At 41.8% G+C, this 18,599-nt stretch overlaps 1 protein-coding gene across 3 annotated transcripts in view; it reads left to right on the plus strand.

Annotated features, from left to right (window-relative positions):
- Positions 1–18,599, plus strand: part of RINT1 (RAD50 interactor 1) — a 37,346-nt gene that overhangs the window by 5,617 nt on the left and 13,130 nt on the right. For 2 of the 3 annotated variants that reach the window (XM_003130254.4, XM_021063501.1), the window contains 9 exons: positions 7–191; positions 5,971–6,212; positions 10,491–10,664; positions 10,760–10,909; positions 11,947–12,103; positions 14,605–14,715; positions 14,811–15,036; positions 15,576–15,713; positions 16,976–17,175. In XM_003130254.4, coding sequence (XP_003130302.1) covers positions 7–191; positions 5,971–6,212; positions 10,491–10,664; positions 10,760–10,909; positions 11,947–12,103; positions 14,605–14,715; positions 14,811–15,036; positions 15,576–15,713; positions 16,976–17,175 — 1,583 coding nt within the window. Of the gene's footprint in view, positions 1–6; positions 192–5,970; positions 6,213–10,490; positions 10,665–10,759; positions 10,910–11,941; positions 12,104–14,604; positions 14,716–14,810; positions 15,037–15,575; positions 15,714–16,975; positions 17,176–18,599 lie in introns of those variants that run through there. The other variant, XM_021063502.1, reaches the window with a different exon arrangement.

Here is an 18,599-nt window from a genome sequence, read left to right on the forward strand (position 1 = left end):
TTTTAGGTGAAATAAATATTACAGCTCTCACTGGAAATGAACAAGTCTGTGAAGGCACTGATAATGGTGATCTCCCTTCCTATGTGTCAGCATTTATAGAAAAGGAAGTTGGAAATGACCTTAAATCTTTAAAGAAACTTGATAAACTCATAGAACAGATGACAGAAAGTAAAATGCAATTAGAAGAACAGGCAAGTATTAAAACTCATTGAAACGATATCAGTAGTATACTTATTATAACTAATGTAACGTATATATAACCATTATTATCTGGGCAATTTTGAAGATGTAGATTATGACAAATAGTCTAATCATTTAAAACGGCTTAATAGATTTTAAGGGCCTACAATGTGCTAGATGTTTTACAGGTTATGTAAAACACAAAGTTCCTGGGAGTTCCCTTTGTGCCTCAGTGGTTAGCGATCCCGACTAGGATCCATGAGGATGTGGGTTCGATCCCTGGCCTTGATCAGTGGGTTAAGGATCTGGCATTACTGTGAGCTGTGGTGTAGGTCACAGATGCAGCTTGGATCCCTCATTGCTGTGCCTGTGGCATAGGCCAGTGGCTTCAGCTCCAATTGGACCACTAGCCTGGGAACCTCCATATGCTGCAAGTTTGGCCCTAAAAAGCCAAAAAAAACAACCACAAAACCTGTGCCACAGCAGTGACCAGAGCTGCTGCAGTGACAATGCTGAATCCTCAACCTGCTGCACTACAAGGGAACTCCTCATACAACAACTTTTTTTTTAATGGCCACACCTGTAGCATATGGATGTTCCTGGGCTAAGGGTCCAGTTGGAGCCACAAATGAGGCCTACACCATAGCCACAGCAATGCCAGATTCGAGCTGCAACTGCAGCCTATGCTGCAGCTTGTGGCTACACTGGATCCATAACCCACTGAGCAGGGCCAGGGATTGAATCCATATCCTCATAGACACTATGGGAACTCCTACAACGACTTATAAAGTGTTTTTTTTTTTTTTTTTTTTTTTTTTTTTAAGGGCCACACCTATAGCATATGGAAGTTCCCAGGCTAGGGCTCTAATCGGAGCCGTAGCGGCCAGCCTATGCCACAGCCACAGCAACGCGGGATCCCAGCCGCATCTGGGACCCACACCACAGCTCATGGCAACACTGGATCCTTAACCCAATGAGCGAGGCCATGGATTGAAGCCGCATCCTCGTCGATGCTAATAGGGTTCATTAACTGCTGAGCTACAACAGGAGCTCCATAAAGTGTTTTTACAAGTAAATAATTTCATAGTACACAAAAATGTTGTAATGCCATCCTAATTTTTTTTTTGTCTTTTTACCTTTTCTTGAGCTGCTCCCACAGCATATGGAGGTTCCCAGGCTAGGGGTCTAATTGAAGCTGTCGCCACTGGCCGCGACCCACACCACAGCTCACAGCAATGCCGGATCCTTAACCCACTGAGCAAGGCCAGGGATCGAACCCGCAACCTCATGGTTCCTAGTCGGATTTGTTAACCACTCAGCCAGGATGGGAACTCCCATCCTAATTTTTTAATATATGCACACATACATAGGGAGAAAACATTAAATATACCATAATAATGGCTGTTTCTCGGTGGTTGGTTAACAAGTAATTTATTTTCTTTGTCTTTTTCTATTAAGTTTTTTCTTTTTTGATAAACATATTACCTGAAATAATGTTGAAAAAAATCCAATGAATGTAATCTTAAACTGAAAAATGACTGTGTCCCTCTCCTTGCAACAGTGTGTTTATAAAAGAGAAAAGGTTTGTTTGTGTAACTACTTAATTGGGTCAAGTAAACTCTGCATGGTAAAGTTGTGTTTTCTTCAGGCAGTCAGTCCTCTTAGGTTTTCCTATCCCCAGCACCTCAGGCCTCCCCATCTTCCTGTCTTTCCACCCCTGGACTTCACTTCCACTAGACCCCTATGGCCAGCCCTGTCCCCCTTTTCCAGGCAAGTTATTGTGGGGTCTTGGAGCAAACCGGCCAGTTGAGTGGGTGGATGCTGGCCCAGGTGCCTGGTCTTCAGCCCCACCTGGCAGGCCTTCCTGAGAAGGCCGGTTCCCCTGCTGCAGCCCTCAGCTGTTCTTCCATATTCTCCCTACGACAACTGCCCTCCCGCCCGGCCATTCTGTCCTTTTCCCAAACAGAAAATGTTGAGACCATCCACACTAATCTATTGAACAAGTCTATCCCACATGCACAAATTTATTGCAACCATTTCTACTTCTTAATTCAGCAGGGGACCAGCCTAAGGCATTCCTTATGCACTAGATCCTACCTGCCACCTCAGTGAATTTGCCTCACATAATTTCATCCTCTGCTCCCCTCAGCATATAGATATACCCAGATCTTTTCCTTAAAACCTAAAGAAACAGGAGTTCTGTGGTGGCACAGTGGTAATGAACCTGACTGGTATCCACGAGCATGTGGGTTCGATCCCTGGCTTTGCTCAGTGGGTTAAGGATCTGGTGTTGCCATGAGCTGTGGTGTAGGTTGCAGATGTGGCTTGGATCTGGTGTGGCTATGGCATAGGCCAGCAGCTATAGCTCCAATTTGACCCCTGGCCTGGGAACTTCCATATGCTGCAGGTGTGGCGGTAAAAAGACACACACGCCCGCCCACACACACACACACACACATACCCCTAAACAGAAAACCCTTCCGTCATCTTTAGTAGGTATTAGTCCTTTCCTTTTACTGTTAGACTTCTTCAAAAAGTCATCTATCTTTGGATCTATATCTTCTTCCTCATTGGCCATTTGGTTTTTAACCTTCTGTACTCAGGTTTGTTTTCCTGATGACCATAGAGGCTTTTACTGAAGACCCTGATTAAATCTCATATTTATGTCCAAAGCTGTACTGATCCGTCTCCTAAGATGTTTCTCCGTCTTGGAAAATGGCACCCCCATCTGCCTGTCACTCAGGTCTGAGACCTGGATTGTTCCTCATCTCCTTAGTCTACTCTCAGCACCAAGACATCTGAGTCCTGCCTTCTTAACACCTCTGGTGTCCATCCCCTCGTTCCCACCCCTGCTGCTTCTACCTCAGTTTAGGGCTGGATTCTCTCTTGCTTTTGATGGTGGTTTGTCCATAACTACCACAGCAACTTTCTTTTTTCTTTTTTCTTCCTTTTTTTGTATGTAACTAAGCAAATGTATAAAATATATATAGTGAAAATCTTAATGTGTATGCAAGCATTGTGTACTTAAAATATGCATGGCTTAACTTTTTACAATTAATACACCACTTGTTTTCCTGCTGTGTCAATATATATATAGATCTCTTTTTTAATGGTTTTTATGGTATTCAGATATGGCTGTACATTATTTAATCAGGCCCTTATTGGTTGACCTTTATGCTAGTCCCAGTTTTTATTATTATGAATAATATGAGAATAAGCATGATTATTTATCATATTAAATCATAAATCTTACTTTCTAAATCATAAATTCCACTAAATTATTCCCTTATTAAAAACTCATTCCCATTGTGGCTCAGTAGAAACAAACCCAGTTAGTATCTGTGAGAACTCAGGTTTGATCCCTGGCCTCACTCAGTGGATTAAGGATCCAACATTGCCATGAGCTGTGGCATAATTCGTAGATGAGGCTTGTATCTGGTGTTGCTGTGGCTATGGCATAGGCTGGCAGCTGCAGCTCTGATTCAGCCTCTAACCCAGGAACTTGTATATGCTGCAGGTGTGGTCCTAAAAAGAAAAAAATTTTTTAATTAAACAAAAAAAGTCTTATGGGAGTTCCCACTGTGGTGCATTGGGATCAGCTGAGGCATTGGTTTAAGAGATCTGGTGCTGCTGCACATGAGGCTTAGGTTACAACTGCAGCTTGAATCTGATCCCTGGCCCCGGAACTTCATATGCCTAGGGGCAGTCAAAAAAGGAAAAAAAAAAAAAACAACAACCCCAAACCTCATGGCTTCCCATTTCCTATCAGAAAAAGCCCACATTCTTCTAACACTCAGGATGCTACCTGATCGGGTATCTCCCAACCTGTGTAGGCTCGTCTCTGTATTTCTGTGAACTGTATTTTGTACCCTGCTCCTTCTTGCTGTTCTCTGATCATGACTGAGCTTTTCCTTCTACCTGAGACGCCCTTTCCTTCCAAACTTGCCGAAAAATTTCCACCTAGCCTGCAAAGGTCTGTGCTTGAGCCATGCAAGCACAATTGTCTTCCATGTCAAAACCTTCTATTCAAGTGTGAGAGCTTGTTAGAAATGCAGAATCTTAATTCCTGCTTCAGACCTATTGAGTCTGAATTTGCATTTTAACCAGATCTCTGGTTGATCCCTATGCATGTTCAAATTTGGGAAGCACCATCTTAACACATCATCACAGGTAGCATCTCTCTCTCTCTCTCTCTTTTGTTTTTTGGTTTTTTTTTTTGGTCTCTTTAGGACTGCACCCCCAGGCTAGGGGTCGAATTGGAGCTACAGCTGCTGGCCTACACTACAGCCACAGCGGCACGAGATCTGAGCTGTGTCTGTGACCTATACCACAGCTCACAGCAACGCTGGATCCTTAATCCACTTAGCAAGGCCAGGGATTGAACCTATATCCTCATGGTTACTAGTAGGGTTCATTACTGCTGAGCCATGATGGGAATTTCCTAGCATCTCTCTCTTTTTTTTAGGGCCGCACCCAAGGCATATGTAGGTTCCCAGGATAGGGGGTCTAATCAGAGCTACGGCTGCTGGCCTATGCCACAACCACAGCAACACTAGATCCAAGCCAAGTCTGTGACCTACACCACAGCTCATGGCAACGCCAGATCCTTAACCCATTGATCGAGAGCAGGGATGGAACCCGCAACCTAACGGCTCTTAGGCAGATTTTTTTCCACTGTGCCATGCCGGGAACTCCCCCTAGCATCTCTTTTATTGCACTAATCCCACTGTTGAAGATTTGCTTTTATCTCTCTTGCATACTGTCAGAACTTAAGGGCAGGTGCTGTTAGTCCCTAGCACAGTGCCTGGTATAGATTAAGTGTCTAATCAGTGTTGAAATTGAAATTCCTCTATTGTACTCCTTTTTTAAAAAAGTTTTAGAGTTCCCGTCGTGGTACATTGGTTAACGAATCCGACTAGGAACCATGAGATTGTGGGTTCGATCCCTGGCCTTGCTCAGTGGGTGGAGCTTGGGTGTAGGTCGCAGACATGGCTCGGATCCCGCGTTGCTGTGGCTCTGGCTTAGGCTGGTGGCTACGGCTTGGATTGGACCCCTGGCCTGGGAATCTCCATATGCTGAGGGAGCAGCCCTAGAAAAAGACAAAAAAAAAAAAAAAAAAAAAATTTGGGCACACCCATGGTATGCATAAGATCCCTGATCAGGAAGCAAACTTGTGCCACAGCAGTGAGCTGAGCCACGGCAGAGACAATGCTGGATCCTTGACTGCTGACCCATCAAGGAGCTCCCCCTCTGTAGTATTCTTACCATATTGTACTGATGCCTGATTTTTGTATGTGTTTTTTCATCTGCTGCAAGAAAAGTTCATCTAATAAATGTCTTTAGGCATTACTGGATATCATCTTACCAAGTCAGTTGTCTGCAACCTGGGCTTAAATTGGAATCACCTGGGAAATTACAACCCATAGATAGCCAGACTTTTAGAACCAGAGTTTCTTTTGATTTTTTTAAGAAAATAATGAGTAGATGAAGCAGGTCAGTGTTCTCTGGCTGGATCCTCTGAAAGTGCTGAGCTTCATAAAGGTCCATCTGAAGATGTTTACTGGGGTCCTGGTTCTAGGCCCCTCCTTGCACACTCCCACATGTAGCATTCCATGTTCAGGTTTGGTTAGTTACAGGATACAGAAATCCTGGCTTTCTTTTGAAGCATTTAAATGACAGGGTTCAGTTGTATTAGTGCAAATATGTATTTTAAGGGTAACGAATAAAAAAGCTTATGAGAATTTTATCTGATTGCCACTGTTTTTTGGTTTTTGTTTTTGGTACGGTCAGGTACTTACAGTTTCATCAGAAATCCCTAAAAGAATTCAGAGTGCCTTAAAAAATGCCGACGAATCAAAGCAGTTCCTTACTCAGTTTCTGGAGCAAGAAACCCATCTCTTTAGTTCCATTAACAGCCATTTGCTGACTGCACAGCCCTGGATGGAAGATCTTGGGGTGATGATTAACCAAATTGAGGAGATTGAACGGCATCTTGCCTACCTTAAATGGATTTCACAAATTGAAGAACTAAGGTAAAATGGACCCCTTTGTTCTCATAATTATTATTTTCCTTTGAGGCTCTGTGTTAGACAGTACATGCATGGCATTAAATAATTGAGTTAATTAAAGATTATAATAATGTGATTTTACCAGTTGTTATGAAAATAGCATTATGATAATAGTTCTTTTCCTTTATTGTGAATGAGCATAACTTTTCAGGGAGCTTAATTTGCATTTGAAATAAAGGATTCCAAGTAAAAAAAGAAAAAAAAATTTTTTTTTTTGTTTTTTGGTCTTTTTAGGGCCACACCCTCTGCACTTGGAAGTTCCCAAGCTAGGGGTCGAATTGTAGCGGTAGCTGCCGGCCTATGCCACATCCACAGCAACGCCAGATCTGGGCCGTGTCTGCAAGCTACACCACAGCTCACAGCAACGCCGGAGCCTTAACCCACTGAGCGAGGCCTCATGGATCCTAGTCTTACTCATTTCTGCTGAGCCATGAGAGGAACTCCCCAAGTAAAAAATTCTCTTATAGTTGTATTGTGAACACATGACAAAAATGATTATAACGCCAAGTTAATAAAACAGCCCATCACTGTGGTAATATTCCTCTTTTACCTTTTAGAGATGGTCACTTAATGAAATGGATTGCTTTCTCTATAATTTTTCAATTTTTTTCAGCTCTTCACCTGAGAAGAGCTACATAGTATTCTTATGAATAACAGAGTCCTTCTACTTAGGAATAGGGGGAAAAAAAGAAGTAAAATGGACCCTTGAACAGCACAGGAGTTAGGAGCACCAGCCCTCCTCGAAGTCACATCTGCATACAGCTCTTAGCCAGTCCTTCACATCCACTATCCATAGTTCCACATGCATGGACTCGCCCTGAGACTACAGGGATCGTGTAGTACCGTGGTATTTACTACTGAAAACAAACCCATGTTGTCCAGGGGTCTACTGTACTTTTTTTTGGGGGGTGCTTTTTGCCATTTCTTGGGCCACTCCCACGGCATATGGAGGCTCCCAGGCTATGGGTTGAATCGGAGCCATAGCTGCTGGCCTATACCAGAGCCACGTCTGCAACCTACACTGCAGCTCACGGCAATGCCAGATCCTTAACCCACTGAGCAAGGCCAGGGATTGAACCCGCAACCTCATGGTTCCTAGTCGGATTCATTAACCACTGAACCACGACGGGAACTCCTCTACTGTTTAAATTGAGTACATACTACTGGCAGTTGATTGTGAGTGTCTGTCATTGCCTTTCAAATGAGCTAAATTAACATTTCTGCCTAGAAGGGCAGATATTTTGGTTTCATGATATAGTCCCCCAGCCCTTCCGAGCTGCACTGTTCCATCCTTGCTTTAACTATTCTTGCTTCAAAGCTGTCAGCACCCATTAATGGATGATCTGAGGGAGGAAAGTCATCCAAGAGTCTTAATGTCCCATTTTAAATGTATCAGAGTTAATATATTTTATTTCTTCCAAAGAGTGATGCAGTATCATTTTTGTCCTACATATGTTTCCTGAGATTTTTTAAGGAATTTTACATATTAGTATGGTATGCAAATCTTTTTGTTTTGCATATATGAATTCTGCATTTATAGGAGAAGCATTATGCCTACGATTGTAATATCACTAGCAATTCCAAACATTGACTTAAGCTTTCTAGAGCATCTCCTTAGTTAAATTATTTGCAGTGAAGGAATTTTAGACCTTGGTTTATTTTACTTCATTTTTCCTTGCCCAATATGGGACAATATTTATAATCTAATTAAGTAAAATGAGTTATTTAAAAGCCTTGCTGTTGTAGTTGCCAAAGTAATAAATTAATTGAAATAGGCTATAGTTATAAATAGCCTTTTTCTGATGTCAGAATCATTATTTTTTTAATTTTTAAACTTTTTTTTGTCTTTTTAGGGCTGCACACAAGGCATATGGAGGTTCCCAGGGTAGGGGTTGAATTGGAGCTATAGCTGCCAGCCCACGCCAGAGCCACAGCAACGCCAGATCCAAGCCATGTCTGTGACCTACACCACAGCTCATGGCAATACCTGATCCTTAACCCACTGAGCAAGGCCAGGGATCGAACCCACAACCTCATGGTTCCTAGTTGGATTCGTTTCTGCTGCACCACGAAGGGAACTCCTGATGCCCAAAGAATCATATTAGAAATAGTCAAATTTATAATCAAGTAGGGTAGAGTTACTTCTCTTTGTCTTTAATAATGTGTTCTTGGAGTTCCTGTTGTGGTGTAGCAGAAATGAATCCAAGTAGTATCCTTGAGGATGCAGGTTCCTCGTTGGCCTTGCTCAGTGGGTTAAGGATCCAGTGTTGCCATGAGCTGTGGTGTAGGTCTCAGATGTGGCTTGGATCTGGCGTTGCTGTGGCTGTGTAGGCTGGCAGCTGCAGCTCTAATTTGATCCCTAGCCTGGAACTTCCATATGCCTGGGATTTGGCCCTAAAAAAGCAAAAAAAAAGTGTTCTTTCCCTGGGTCTTTTATGATACATCTCTCTTTCTAGCTTTCTTTGGGCTCCTGAGATTTTCCTTATTTTCTAATTTCCCTCAAGTGACCTGTTTTTTAGCCCATGGAACTTTTTTGAAGTAATTTCTTCTTTCTAGAACTAGCATCTTTACATTAACTCTGTTTCTTTCTTTTCTTTTCTTTTTTTTTTTTTTTTTTGCTCTTTAGGGCTGCACCTGCGGCATATGGAGGTTCCCAGGCTAGAGGTCTAATTGGAGCTGTACCTGCAGTCTACACCACAGCCACAGCAACTCGGATCCTAGCCGGGTCTGTGACCTACACCACAGCTCATGGCAGTGCTGGATTCTTATCCCACTGAGCAAGGCCAGGGATCTAACCCTCAACCTCACGGTTCTTAGTCGGATTCGTTTCTGCTGCACCATGACAGGAACTCCTTAACTCCTTTTCTTGACTATTACAGCACAGCAGTATGACTGTGAATAAACCTTGTTACCCTGGTTTTTCCTGTGCCCCATGTCATTCACGCTTCACTATTGTGTGAGGATGTATTTCATTGTCTCCTAGAATGCAGTACTCCTGAATCCTGTGGTTACTTGTGCACTTTAAATTCTTTTTTCTTAAACATGGTAGTCTTTGTTTTAACATAATGCAACACTTAGTTAGGAGTCATACGTCTTAGAAGTGGTTGAGTCAGTGAGAAGCTTTTAGGTAACTTGCCTGCATGCTGACAGTTGGAAAGGGCCCACAAAGACCTGCCAGTGCCTTACCTGCAGAAATACTGCATTCGTTGATGCCTAGTGAGGTAAGAAAGTGTTTTCAATTCTCGAGATAGCTGTAAAAGACAAAATCTGTTGGAAGGCTTAATAAGAATGATTAGAAAAGGAGAAAAAAGAAAAATGAGAGAATGAGTACGTAGGGGAAAGCCAAAAGAGCTGACAAAATGATACAAATATGAGCTCGGTATGATTGTTGAGGCCTGAGGCACTGACTAGAAAACAGCAACAGCTGGTAGAGGAAGGAGAGGGAAAAAATACTAATGCATGGTGGTGCTGTGCGGGATGGCGAGACACACTTCTGTTCCTAAGGAGGACGATGTGCCCACCCAGGAATGGAACTGAAGCAGCACACTGAGCCAGGGACCAGAGTCCCAGCTCATCGTCACCTCCCAGCACAGTGGCCAAGCCTGGGTGGAAGGTACACAGGCTGCTCAGCAGGGGAGCACACATTTCCTATCTCCTGTAGGGGTGACCTCTAAACTGAGAAGGTTAAATTTTTTTTTGTTTTTTGTTTTAAATCAGAAGCATTTCAGGGGTGTGGGAGGATGTGCCTGGGGTTTGGGATAGAAATGTTATAAAGTTGTGTTGCGATGATTGTTGTACAGCTATAAATGTAATAAAATTCATTGAGTAATTTTAAAAAAAGCATTTCATTTTTAAATGTTGCATGTTATTGAGTCAATATGCAAAATGGTAGTCCCGGGCTGAATTAGTCCTGAAGACATATTGTATTTGGCTTGCTTTAAAGATTTTTTTTTGTCTTTTGTCTCTTTTAGGGCCGTACCCATGGCATATGGAGGTTCCCAGGCTAGTGGTCCAATTGGAGCTGTTGCTGCCGGCCTGCACCACAGCCACAACAATGTCAGATCTGAGCCGAGACTGCAACTTGACTTACACCACAGCTCACGACAACACCAGATCCTTAACCCACTGAGTGAGGCCTGAGATCAAAGCTGAATCCTCCTAGATACTAGTTAGGTTCATAACCTGCTGAGCTGAAACAGGTGCTCTCAAACTTTTTCAATTTGGCTTTGCCTTGTTTTGCAGTGATAACATTCAGCAATATCTGATGACCAATAATGTCCCAGAGGCAGCCTCTACTCTGGTGTCTATGGCAGAGCTTGACATCAAGCTTCAGGAATCATCCTGTACTCATCTTCTTGGTTTCATGAGGGCCACTGTTAAATTCTGGCATAAGATTCTCAAGGACAAGCTTACAAGGCAAGGAGTTTATCTATATTTCATGGTCATTGCTTTCAGACAGATTTTTGAGGCTCGTATTTGACTGTAATGTATATGTCACTTGTCTGTTACAGTGATTTTGAGGAAATTCTAGCACAGCTTCATTGGCCATTCATTGCACCCCCTCAGTCTCAAACTGTTGGCATAAGTCGACCAGCCGGTGCCCCTGAGATATACAGTAATCTGGAGACACTATTTTGTCAGCTGCTAAAACTACAAACCTCGTATCTTTGTTGAGTTAAAACTGACTAAAATTTCTTTTTTCTAGAGTGGATTTGTGAGCAGAGAGTAAAGCAAGAAGTCAAATGGGACCACTGGGTTCGGAGTTTATCTGTATATGCCCATGGGGCGTGGACTAGTCTCCTTTCAGGTGATGGGTGGAAGGGCTGTGAGGAGTTCTGAGATACATGACTGATCCAAGTTTGCAATCACATATAAATCTGATGCAATCAAACAATCAAAAAAAAAAAAAAAAAAAGGGCAGGAGTTCGCATCGTGGCTCAGTGGTTAACAAACCCAACTAGTGTCCATGAGGTTGCAGGTTCAATCCCTGGCCTTACTCAGTGAATTTAAGGATCTGGTGTTGCCATGAGCTATGGTGTAGGTCGAAAACACAGCTCGGATCCTGTGTTGCTGTGGCTGTGGTGTAGGCTGGCAGCTATAGCTCCAGTTGGACCCCTAGCCTGGGAACTTCCATATGCCGAGGATGTGGCCCTTAAAAAAAAGGGGCAATTGGGAGGAAACCTCAATAACTTAGTGTTAATGTAATAAAATGATTACTTGAATGTGTTTTCTTTTTCTTCCTTTTTTTTTTTTTTTTTTTTGCTTTTTAGGGCCGTACCCTTGGCATAGGAGATTCCCAGGCTAGGGGTTGAATTGGAGCTACAGCTGCTGGCCACAACCATGGCCACAGCAACACAGGATCTGAGTTGTGTCTGTGACCCACACTACAACTCACTGCAACACCAGATCCTTAACCCACTAAGATATGCCAGGGATCGAACCTGCAAACTCATGGTTCCTAGTCAGATTCTTTTCTGCCGCACCACAATGGGAACTCCTTCTTATTATTCTTTATTTCAGTAAAGACAGATTAATTCTAATAATATTTTTCATGCACTTTTTACTTAAGTCACATGTAAAGTTAGGTTGTGTATTATCTGTGTTATAATTAACTTTACTTCGTATCATATATATCTTTTGGAAAAAGGTATCGTGTATGTGTGTATGCTTTTCTTTTTCCTTGACTTGACTATATCAGAGATGAATTACTTACTGAGCCAAAACAACTTCCAGAAAAATACTCTCTTCCTGCATCCCCTTCTGTCATCCTGCCCATCCAGATTATGCTGACTCCCCTTCAAAAGAGGTTCAGGTATCATTTCAGAGGGAACCGACAGACGAATGTCATAAGCAAGGTATGTTTTGCCAATTCTTGTCTTTTGTTTTTATTAATAGCAAATGTTAAGGATTTCTGTGCTTTTGCTCGTTTAAGTTAAAATCTGATGCTATTCGTATTTTTTTTTTCCTCTAAAGAGTTAAATTCCTGGTTTGTCACTACCATTTCTATATTTCTTGTATATTTTAGGACTTGTCTTGATGTGTTGTAGCAATCAGCTCACTCATTAGCATATCATCCAACCAGTTTCTCAAGTTTCCCCTTGGGTGTGCTATAGCATTTGCTGTGGCAATTGGCATTTGTGCTCATTGCTCCTTCGGGCTTATACATACATCAGAAAGAGAAATGAGAGTCAAAAGACAGTTGAACATTAGGTTTTGAATGGAAGTACTGGTGCTGAAACTCCCTCATGGCTTAGTGGTTTAAGGATCCAGCCTTGTCATTGCTTTGGCTCTGGTCCGTTGTGGCTCAGGTTTGATCCTGGACCTGGGAACTTGGACATGCCATGGGCATGGCCAAAAGGAAAAAAAGAAAAAGAAGTGCTTTTGCTAAAGTGAGTTGTAGCTGTGCCGGAGACAATAGGGGATGAGGGATGGGAATGGCTTTGAGGAAATTGTCACCAACATTTTAGTTGAGGGCCTGCACCCACATGTATTGGGCATACTGCTGAGATTTTTTTCTTCAGTTTGATCTGAAAAACAGTCACAACCATTTTCAGGGAAATGGATTGAACTTGTTATAACCTTGGGAGTTGCTAGGGTGTGGATACTTTTTTTCCTTGAGTCTTGCTGTATCTAATGCAGTGCAGGTAGCAGAGGAGTTCAATAAGTGTTTTCAATTCAGTGTTATTAAATGGCAGAATGCACCAGGCATTGTTTGTATATAAATGAGTTTATAGGCTTTATAAAATTTTAAAGGAATCAAGGGATAGGCAGTTAGGGCTGCATAGGAAGTAGAGTGGCATTGGAGTTGTGGTTCTTAAATTCAGCTTATTCTTTTGTACTTCATGGATCTCCTCTTTTTTTTGGATGGGATGTTGGTAGAGAGAAGAGTAGAACCAATTAGTAAGTGCCAAGTGAGCTGGTACTGCCTCTAATACTGTAGAGAGACAGTATTAATCTGAGGTAAGAAAACTGAGTTATGTTGGCTGCTTTTTAAACTGTGGTCCCAGTGGTCCCAGTACTGTGACATCAAGCCTGAACTATGCTGCTCCTGAAATTAGAGACTGTCCCTTTTTCATTTCTGTTTTCCCACCATCTAGCACGCCACAGGGTTTTTTACCTTTAAGTAAATGTTTTAAAATCCCTGTCCAACAAAACTTGGAAGGTTTATAGAATCATCTCTAGGGACAATTTAAAAAGCTGCATATTTAGATTTCCTTTTCTGTAATTAATACCTGTTTTAAGGCCCATGTATTTTTTTTGTAATGCAGAGCAGCCAAATTTTTTTGTTTTGTTTTTTCTTCTTCTTAAGGCTGTACCCTTGGCATATGGAGGTTCCCAGGCTAGGGTTAGAATCGGAACTGCAGCTGTTGGCCCTTGCCACAGCCACAGCAACTTGGGATCTGAGCCACATCTGTGACCTCTGCTGCAGCTCGCAGCAATGCCAAATACTTAACCCACTGAGCAAGGCTAGAGATCAGACCATATCCTCATGGATACCAGGCAAGTTCTTTACCCTCTGAGCCACAACAGGAACTCCGCAAATTTTTTTCTTAATTGACCTTTTGAAAAAAAAAGCAGAGGAAAGCTATACTTAAAAATTATTTTGGAATTCCAGTCATAGTGCAGCAGAAATGAATCCGACTAGGAACCATGAGGTTGTGGGTTCAATCCCTGGCCTCGCTTAGTGGGTTAGGGATCTGGCATTGCCGTGCGCTGTGGTGTAGGTTGCAGACACGGCTCGGATCTGGTGTTGATGTGGCTGTGGCGTAGGCTGGCAGCTATAACTCCAATTCAACCCCTGGCCTGGGAACCTCCATGTGCCGCAGGTACAGCCCTGAAAAGACAAAAAAAAAAAAAAAATTATTTTGATATGTTACTAAAAAAAGACCCAAAAAATACAAAGGCCATCATTGTGTGTAATACTTTACTTTTTTTTTTTTTTTTGGCTGCATCCGTGGCATGTGGAAGTTCCCAGGCCAGGGACTGGTCCTTTAGCACATCAGTGACCCGGGCCACTATAGTGACATCAGATCCTTAACCTCTGTGCCTCAAGGGAACACTCGCTTATTTTACATATTTTTAAAATGCTAGGTTTTAAATACATATGGCATTGTAAATGTAGAAGTTTATTGACTTAAGCCACCTTATAGGGATTTATTGGAAGTACATTGCGAAACACTTGATTATTAAGCCTTGCAGGAATTCAAAGTTCACAGTAGAAATTGTGCTCCTATATTTGGGAATTGTGAACTGATTTTTGTAAGTGTTGTGTGTATACAATTAAATAGAGACATTTCACTGTAATTTTCTAGTTGGAATGACTTAAGAATTCAAACTGTTTTATCTCCTTCCTTAGCCTGAATGGTACTTGGCTCAGGTACTTATGTGGATTGGGAACCACACTGAGTTTCTGGATGAGAAGATTCAGCCAATATTAGACAAAGTAGGCTCTTCGGTAAATGCAAGGGTAAGAGACTCTGTCCTAAGCAGTTCGGTTTTGGAGTTGTAAGTGTCCATGAGTAACTTGTTATTTCATTTCCTTCTGCTTATGTACTTTTTTAGCTCGAGTTTTCTCGGGGCCTGATGATGCTCGTTCTTGAGAAGTTAGCTGCTGATATTCCGTGTCTGCTCTATGATGACAGTCTTTTCTGCCATTTGGTGGATGAGGTGCTTTTGTTTGAAAGAGAACTGCACAGTGTTCATGGCTATCCTGGCACTTTTGCTAATTGTATGCACATTCTGTCAGAGGAAACCTGTTTTCAGAGATGGTTGACAGTGGAGAGAAAATGTAAGTGCTCATATATGTGTCTGTAAGGGTGGGGAGAGATGTCTCTATCTCTGCATATAGATTTTTTTTTTTACCCCCTCAGTTCCGGGTAGAAACCAGAACCATGTACATTTTTTTCTTTGTTAGGGTTTACCAGGTTGCCTTCAGAGATCATCTTATTTTCTTTTCTTCCCATTAAGCTTCCGTTGTTCCCAGAATTAGACTCTACATGTTTCTAGGGTAGAATATTTAAGCCAAAGGAGTATATAATTGTTTTATAGATTTTACATATGGTATTTCTACTCTTGGTGGAATCATTTGGATGTGGCTTGTCTAGTCAGTATAAATATTTTGAAGATTCTGGGTAGGTGTGGTGGAGAGAAGTAAAATACCTTATTTAACTCTGAAGTAGAGCATGTTAAATATAGTGCAATGAGTAGGAGATTGTAATTTTTTTTTTTTTAAACAGAAAAAGTTATCATCCCTAAGAAATTTTGAGTTGAAAGATTAGGAATGACTGTAACTACTTGTTTGACATAATCCTTTTTCCTATATATCAGTTGCTCTTCAAAAAATGGACTCAATGCTCTCATCAGAAGCTGCCTGGATATCCCAATATAAAGATATCACTGATGTGGATGAGATGAAAGTTCCAGACTGTGCAGAGACTTTTATGACACTACTCCTGGTTATAACTGGTAAGTATAGTCTTTTGAGATAGAACTTTGTTTCAGAAGTACTGACTCTTCACATGGTACTTTTCAAGTAGTTTAACAAAATTAATATTATATAGTGGTTATTATAGTATCTTCAGATTCAGTTTCTATTTTGGCAGAACTCTAGCAGAGTATTCAAGCTTTGGGATTTTTAGTAATTTCAGTAATGTCTTAATCATTAGTTTACATGAGAGGAAAATTCCTGATTTGTTACATGAAAATAATTAAGAATTTAATTTTGTTACCTGAATACTCTTGCCTTTCTTTTTTTCTTTTTAGGGCTGCATCTGCAGCATATAGAGGTTCCCAGGCTAAGGATGGAATTGGAGCTATAGCTGCCAGCCTACACCATAGCAACAGCAGTGCCGAGATTCGAGCCACGTTGTGACCTACACCACACCGCATGGCAACACCAGATCCTTAACCCACTGAGCAAGGCCAGGGATGAAACCCGCATCTTCATGGATACTAGCAGTAGCAGGTTCGTTACTGCTTAGCTCTGCTTTTCAACTTTTTAGATGTCTTCAGTAAATGGTGATTGACCTACATTTTAAATATTTTCTTCACCTTGGTATATATATCAAAGATTTTAGAACAGTAAAATAATAAAGTAACTTTAAGGAATGGATTAGTAACAGAAACAATTTTTTTTTTTTTTTTTTTTTTTGTCTTTTTTATCTTTTTTGCCTTTTCTAGGGCTGCTCCCTCGACGTATGGAGGTTCCCAGGCTAGGGGTCTAATGGGATCTGTAGCCGCCGGCCTATGCCACAGCCACAGCAGTGAGGACATGGGTTCAATCTCTGGCCTTGCTCAGTGGGTTAGGGATCCAGCATTGCTGTGGCTGTGGTGTAGGCCAGTGGCTGCAGCTCCAGTTGGACCCCTGGCCTGGGAACCTCCATATGCCACAAGTGCAGCCCTAAAAAAGGCAAAAAAATAAAAAAAGTCATTTGTTTGTTGGAGAAGTAGAATAATTTTTGTATATAATTTTCTCATGCCTTTTTAAAAAATTGAGGCATAACTTATACACAGTGAAATGCATAGATGTTAATTATACAGATCAGTGAGTTTTGACAAATACCTGTATTTGTGACACCCACATCCTTAGAGAGTTTAGAAGTAGACCCATACTTGGATGGTTAGTTGGTTTTTGACAAAGGCATGAAAGCTGGTCAATGAGAAAACCCTATAACTGTGTCATGGACAATACCATAAACTTTTGTATGTCTTATTAACTTTCTCCACAGACAGGTATAAAAATCTTCCCACAGCTTCCAGAAAGCTGCAGTTCCTGGAGTTACAGAAGGACTTAGTAGATGACTTTAGGATACGATTAACTCAGGTGATGAAAGAAGAGACTAGAGCTTCCCTTGGCTTTCGATATTGCGCAATTCTTAATGCTGTGAACTATATCTCAACAGTACTAGCAGACTGGGCTGACAATGTTGTAAGTTAATCTTTTATGTTAAGTAATATATTAGTAATTTGAACAGTTTTGCCTTTTAAAATGTTGAATCTGTAGAAAGCAGAAATAACATTTTAGGCAGAATCACAATTGGGCCAAACTTAGGAGGTATGATTAAAGTACATGTTTTCCTCATTCAAGTGTCACATGGCTAAATAATCCCAATTTTTTTTTTGTCTTTTTGTTATCTCTTGGGCTGCTCCCGTGGCATATGGAGATTCCCAGGCTAGGGGTCTAATCAGAGCCATAGCCACCAGCCTACACCAGAGCCACAGCAACGTGGGATCCGAGCTGCGTCTGCAACCTGCACCACAGCTCACGGCAACGCCGGATTGTCAACCCACTGAGCAAGGGCAGGGACCGAACCTGCAACCTCATGGTTCCTAGTTGGATTCGTTAACCACTGCGCCACGACGGGAACTCCTAATCCCGATATTTTAATCATTGGAAAAGAAAGCCATTCTTTCATGAAACTGTTGTTTGTGAAGTAAACTTGTTTCCTCTTTATCTTTTTTTTTTTTTTTGTCTTTTTATCTTTTCTAGGGCCGCTCCCACGGCGGTTCCCAGGCTAGGAGTCCAATCGGAGCTGTAGCCGCCGGCCTATGCCAGAGCCACAGCAGAGTGGGATCCGAGCCGCGTCTGCGACCTACACCACAGCTCACAGCAACGCTGGATCCTTAACCCACTGAGCTAGGCCAGGGATCGAACCTGCAACCTAATGGTTCCTACTCAGATTCGTTAACCACTGTGCCACGATGGGAACTCCTGTTTCCTCTTTAGACTTTCTACTTGGGAAATAGGAATATTTGGTAATTGCCATCTCAGAAAAAGCTAAGGTTACATAATGGTGTGAAAATCAATAAAACTCAGGATTTAAAGGAAAAGGAAAGAATACCATTTGATACTTCTTGAGTATCTTCAAAACATGACAAATTATGAAGTTATAAAAACAGAGATATTTTTAGTTGAAATGTTTCAAACATTTACTTTTTTTTCTTTTTGTCTTTTTAGGGCTGTACCTGAGGCATATGGAAGTTCCCAGGCTAGGGGTCGAATCAGAGCTGTAGCTGCTGGCCTACACCACAGCCACAGCAATGCCAGATCCGAGCCATGTCTTTGACCTACATCACAGCTTATGGCAACGCTGGATCCTTAACCCACTGAGCGAGGCCAGGGATCAAACCCACATCCTCATGGATACCAGTTGGGTTCATTACTATTGAGCCACAATGGAAACTACAAATGTTTCATACATTAAAAAATTATTTTCAAGTTGCTGTCTTGGTGCAGTGGAAACGAATCCAACTAGGAACCAGTGGGTTATAGGTTCGATCCCTGGCCTTGCTCAGAGGGTAAGGATCCGGCGTTGCCGTGAGCTGTGGTGTAGATCGCAGACATGGCTTGGA

This window comes from Sus scrofa, chromosome 9 (assembly GCF_000003025.6).
Source record: "Sus scrofa isolate TJ Tabasco breed Duroc chromosome 9, Sscrofa11.1, whole genome shotgun sequence".
Taxonomy (NCBI): domain Eukaryota; kingdom Metazoa; phylum Chordata; class Mammalia; order Artiodactyla; family Suidae; genus Sus; species Sus scrofa.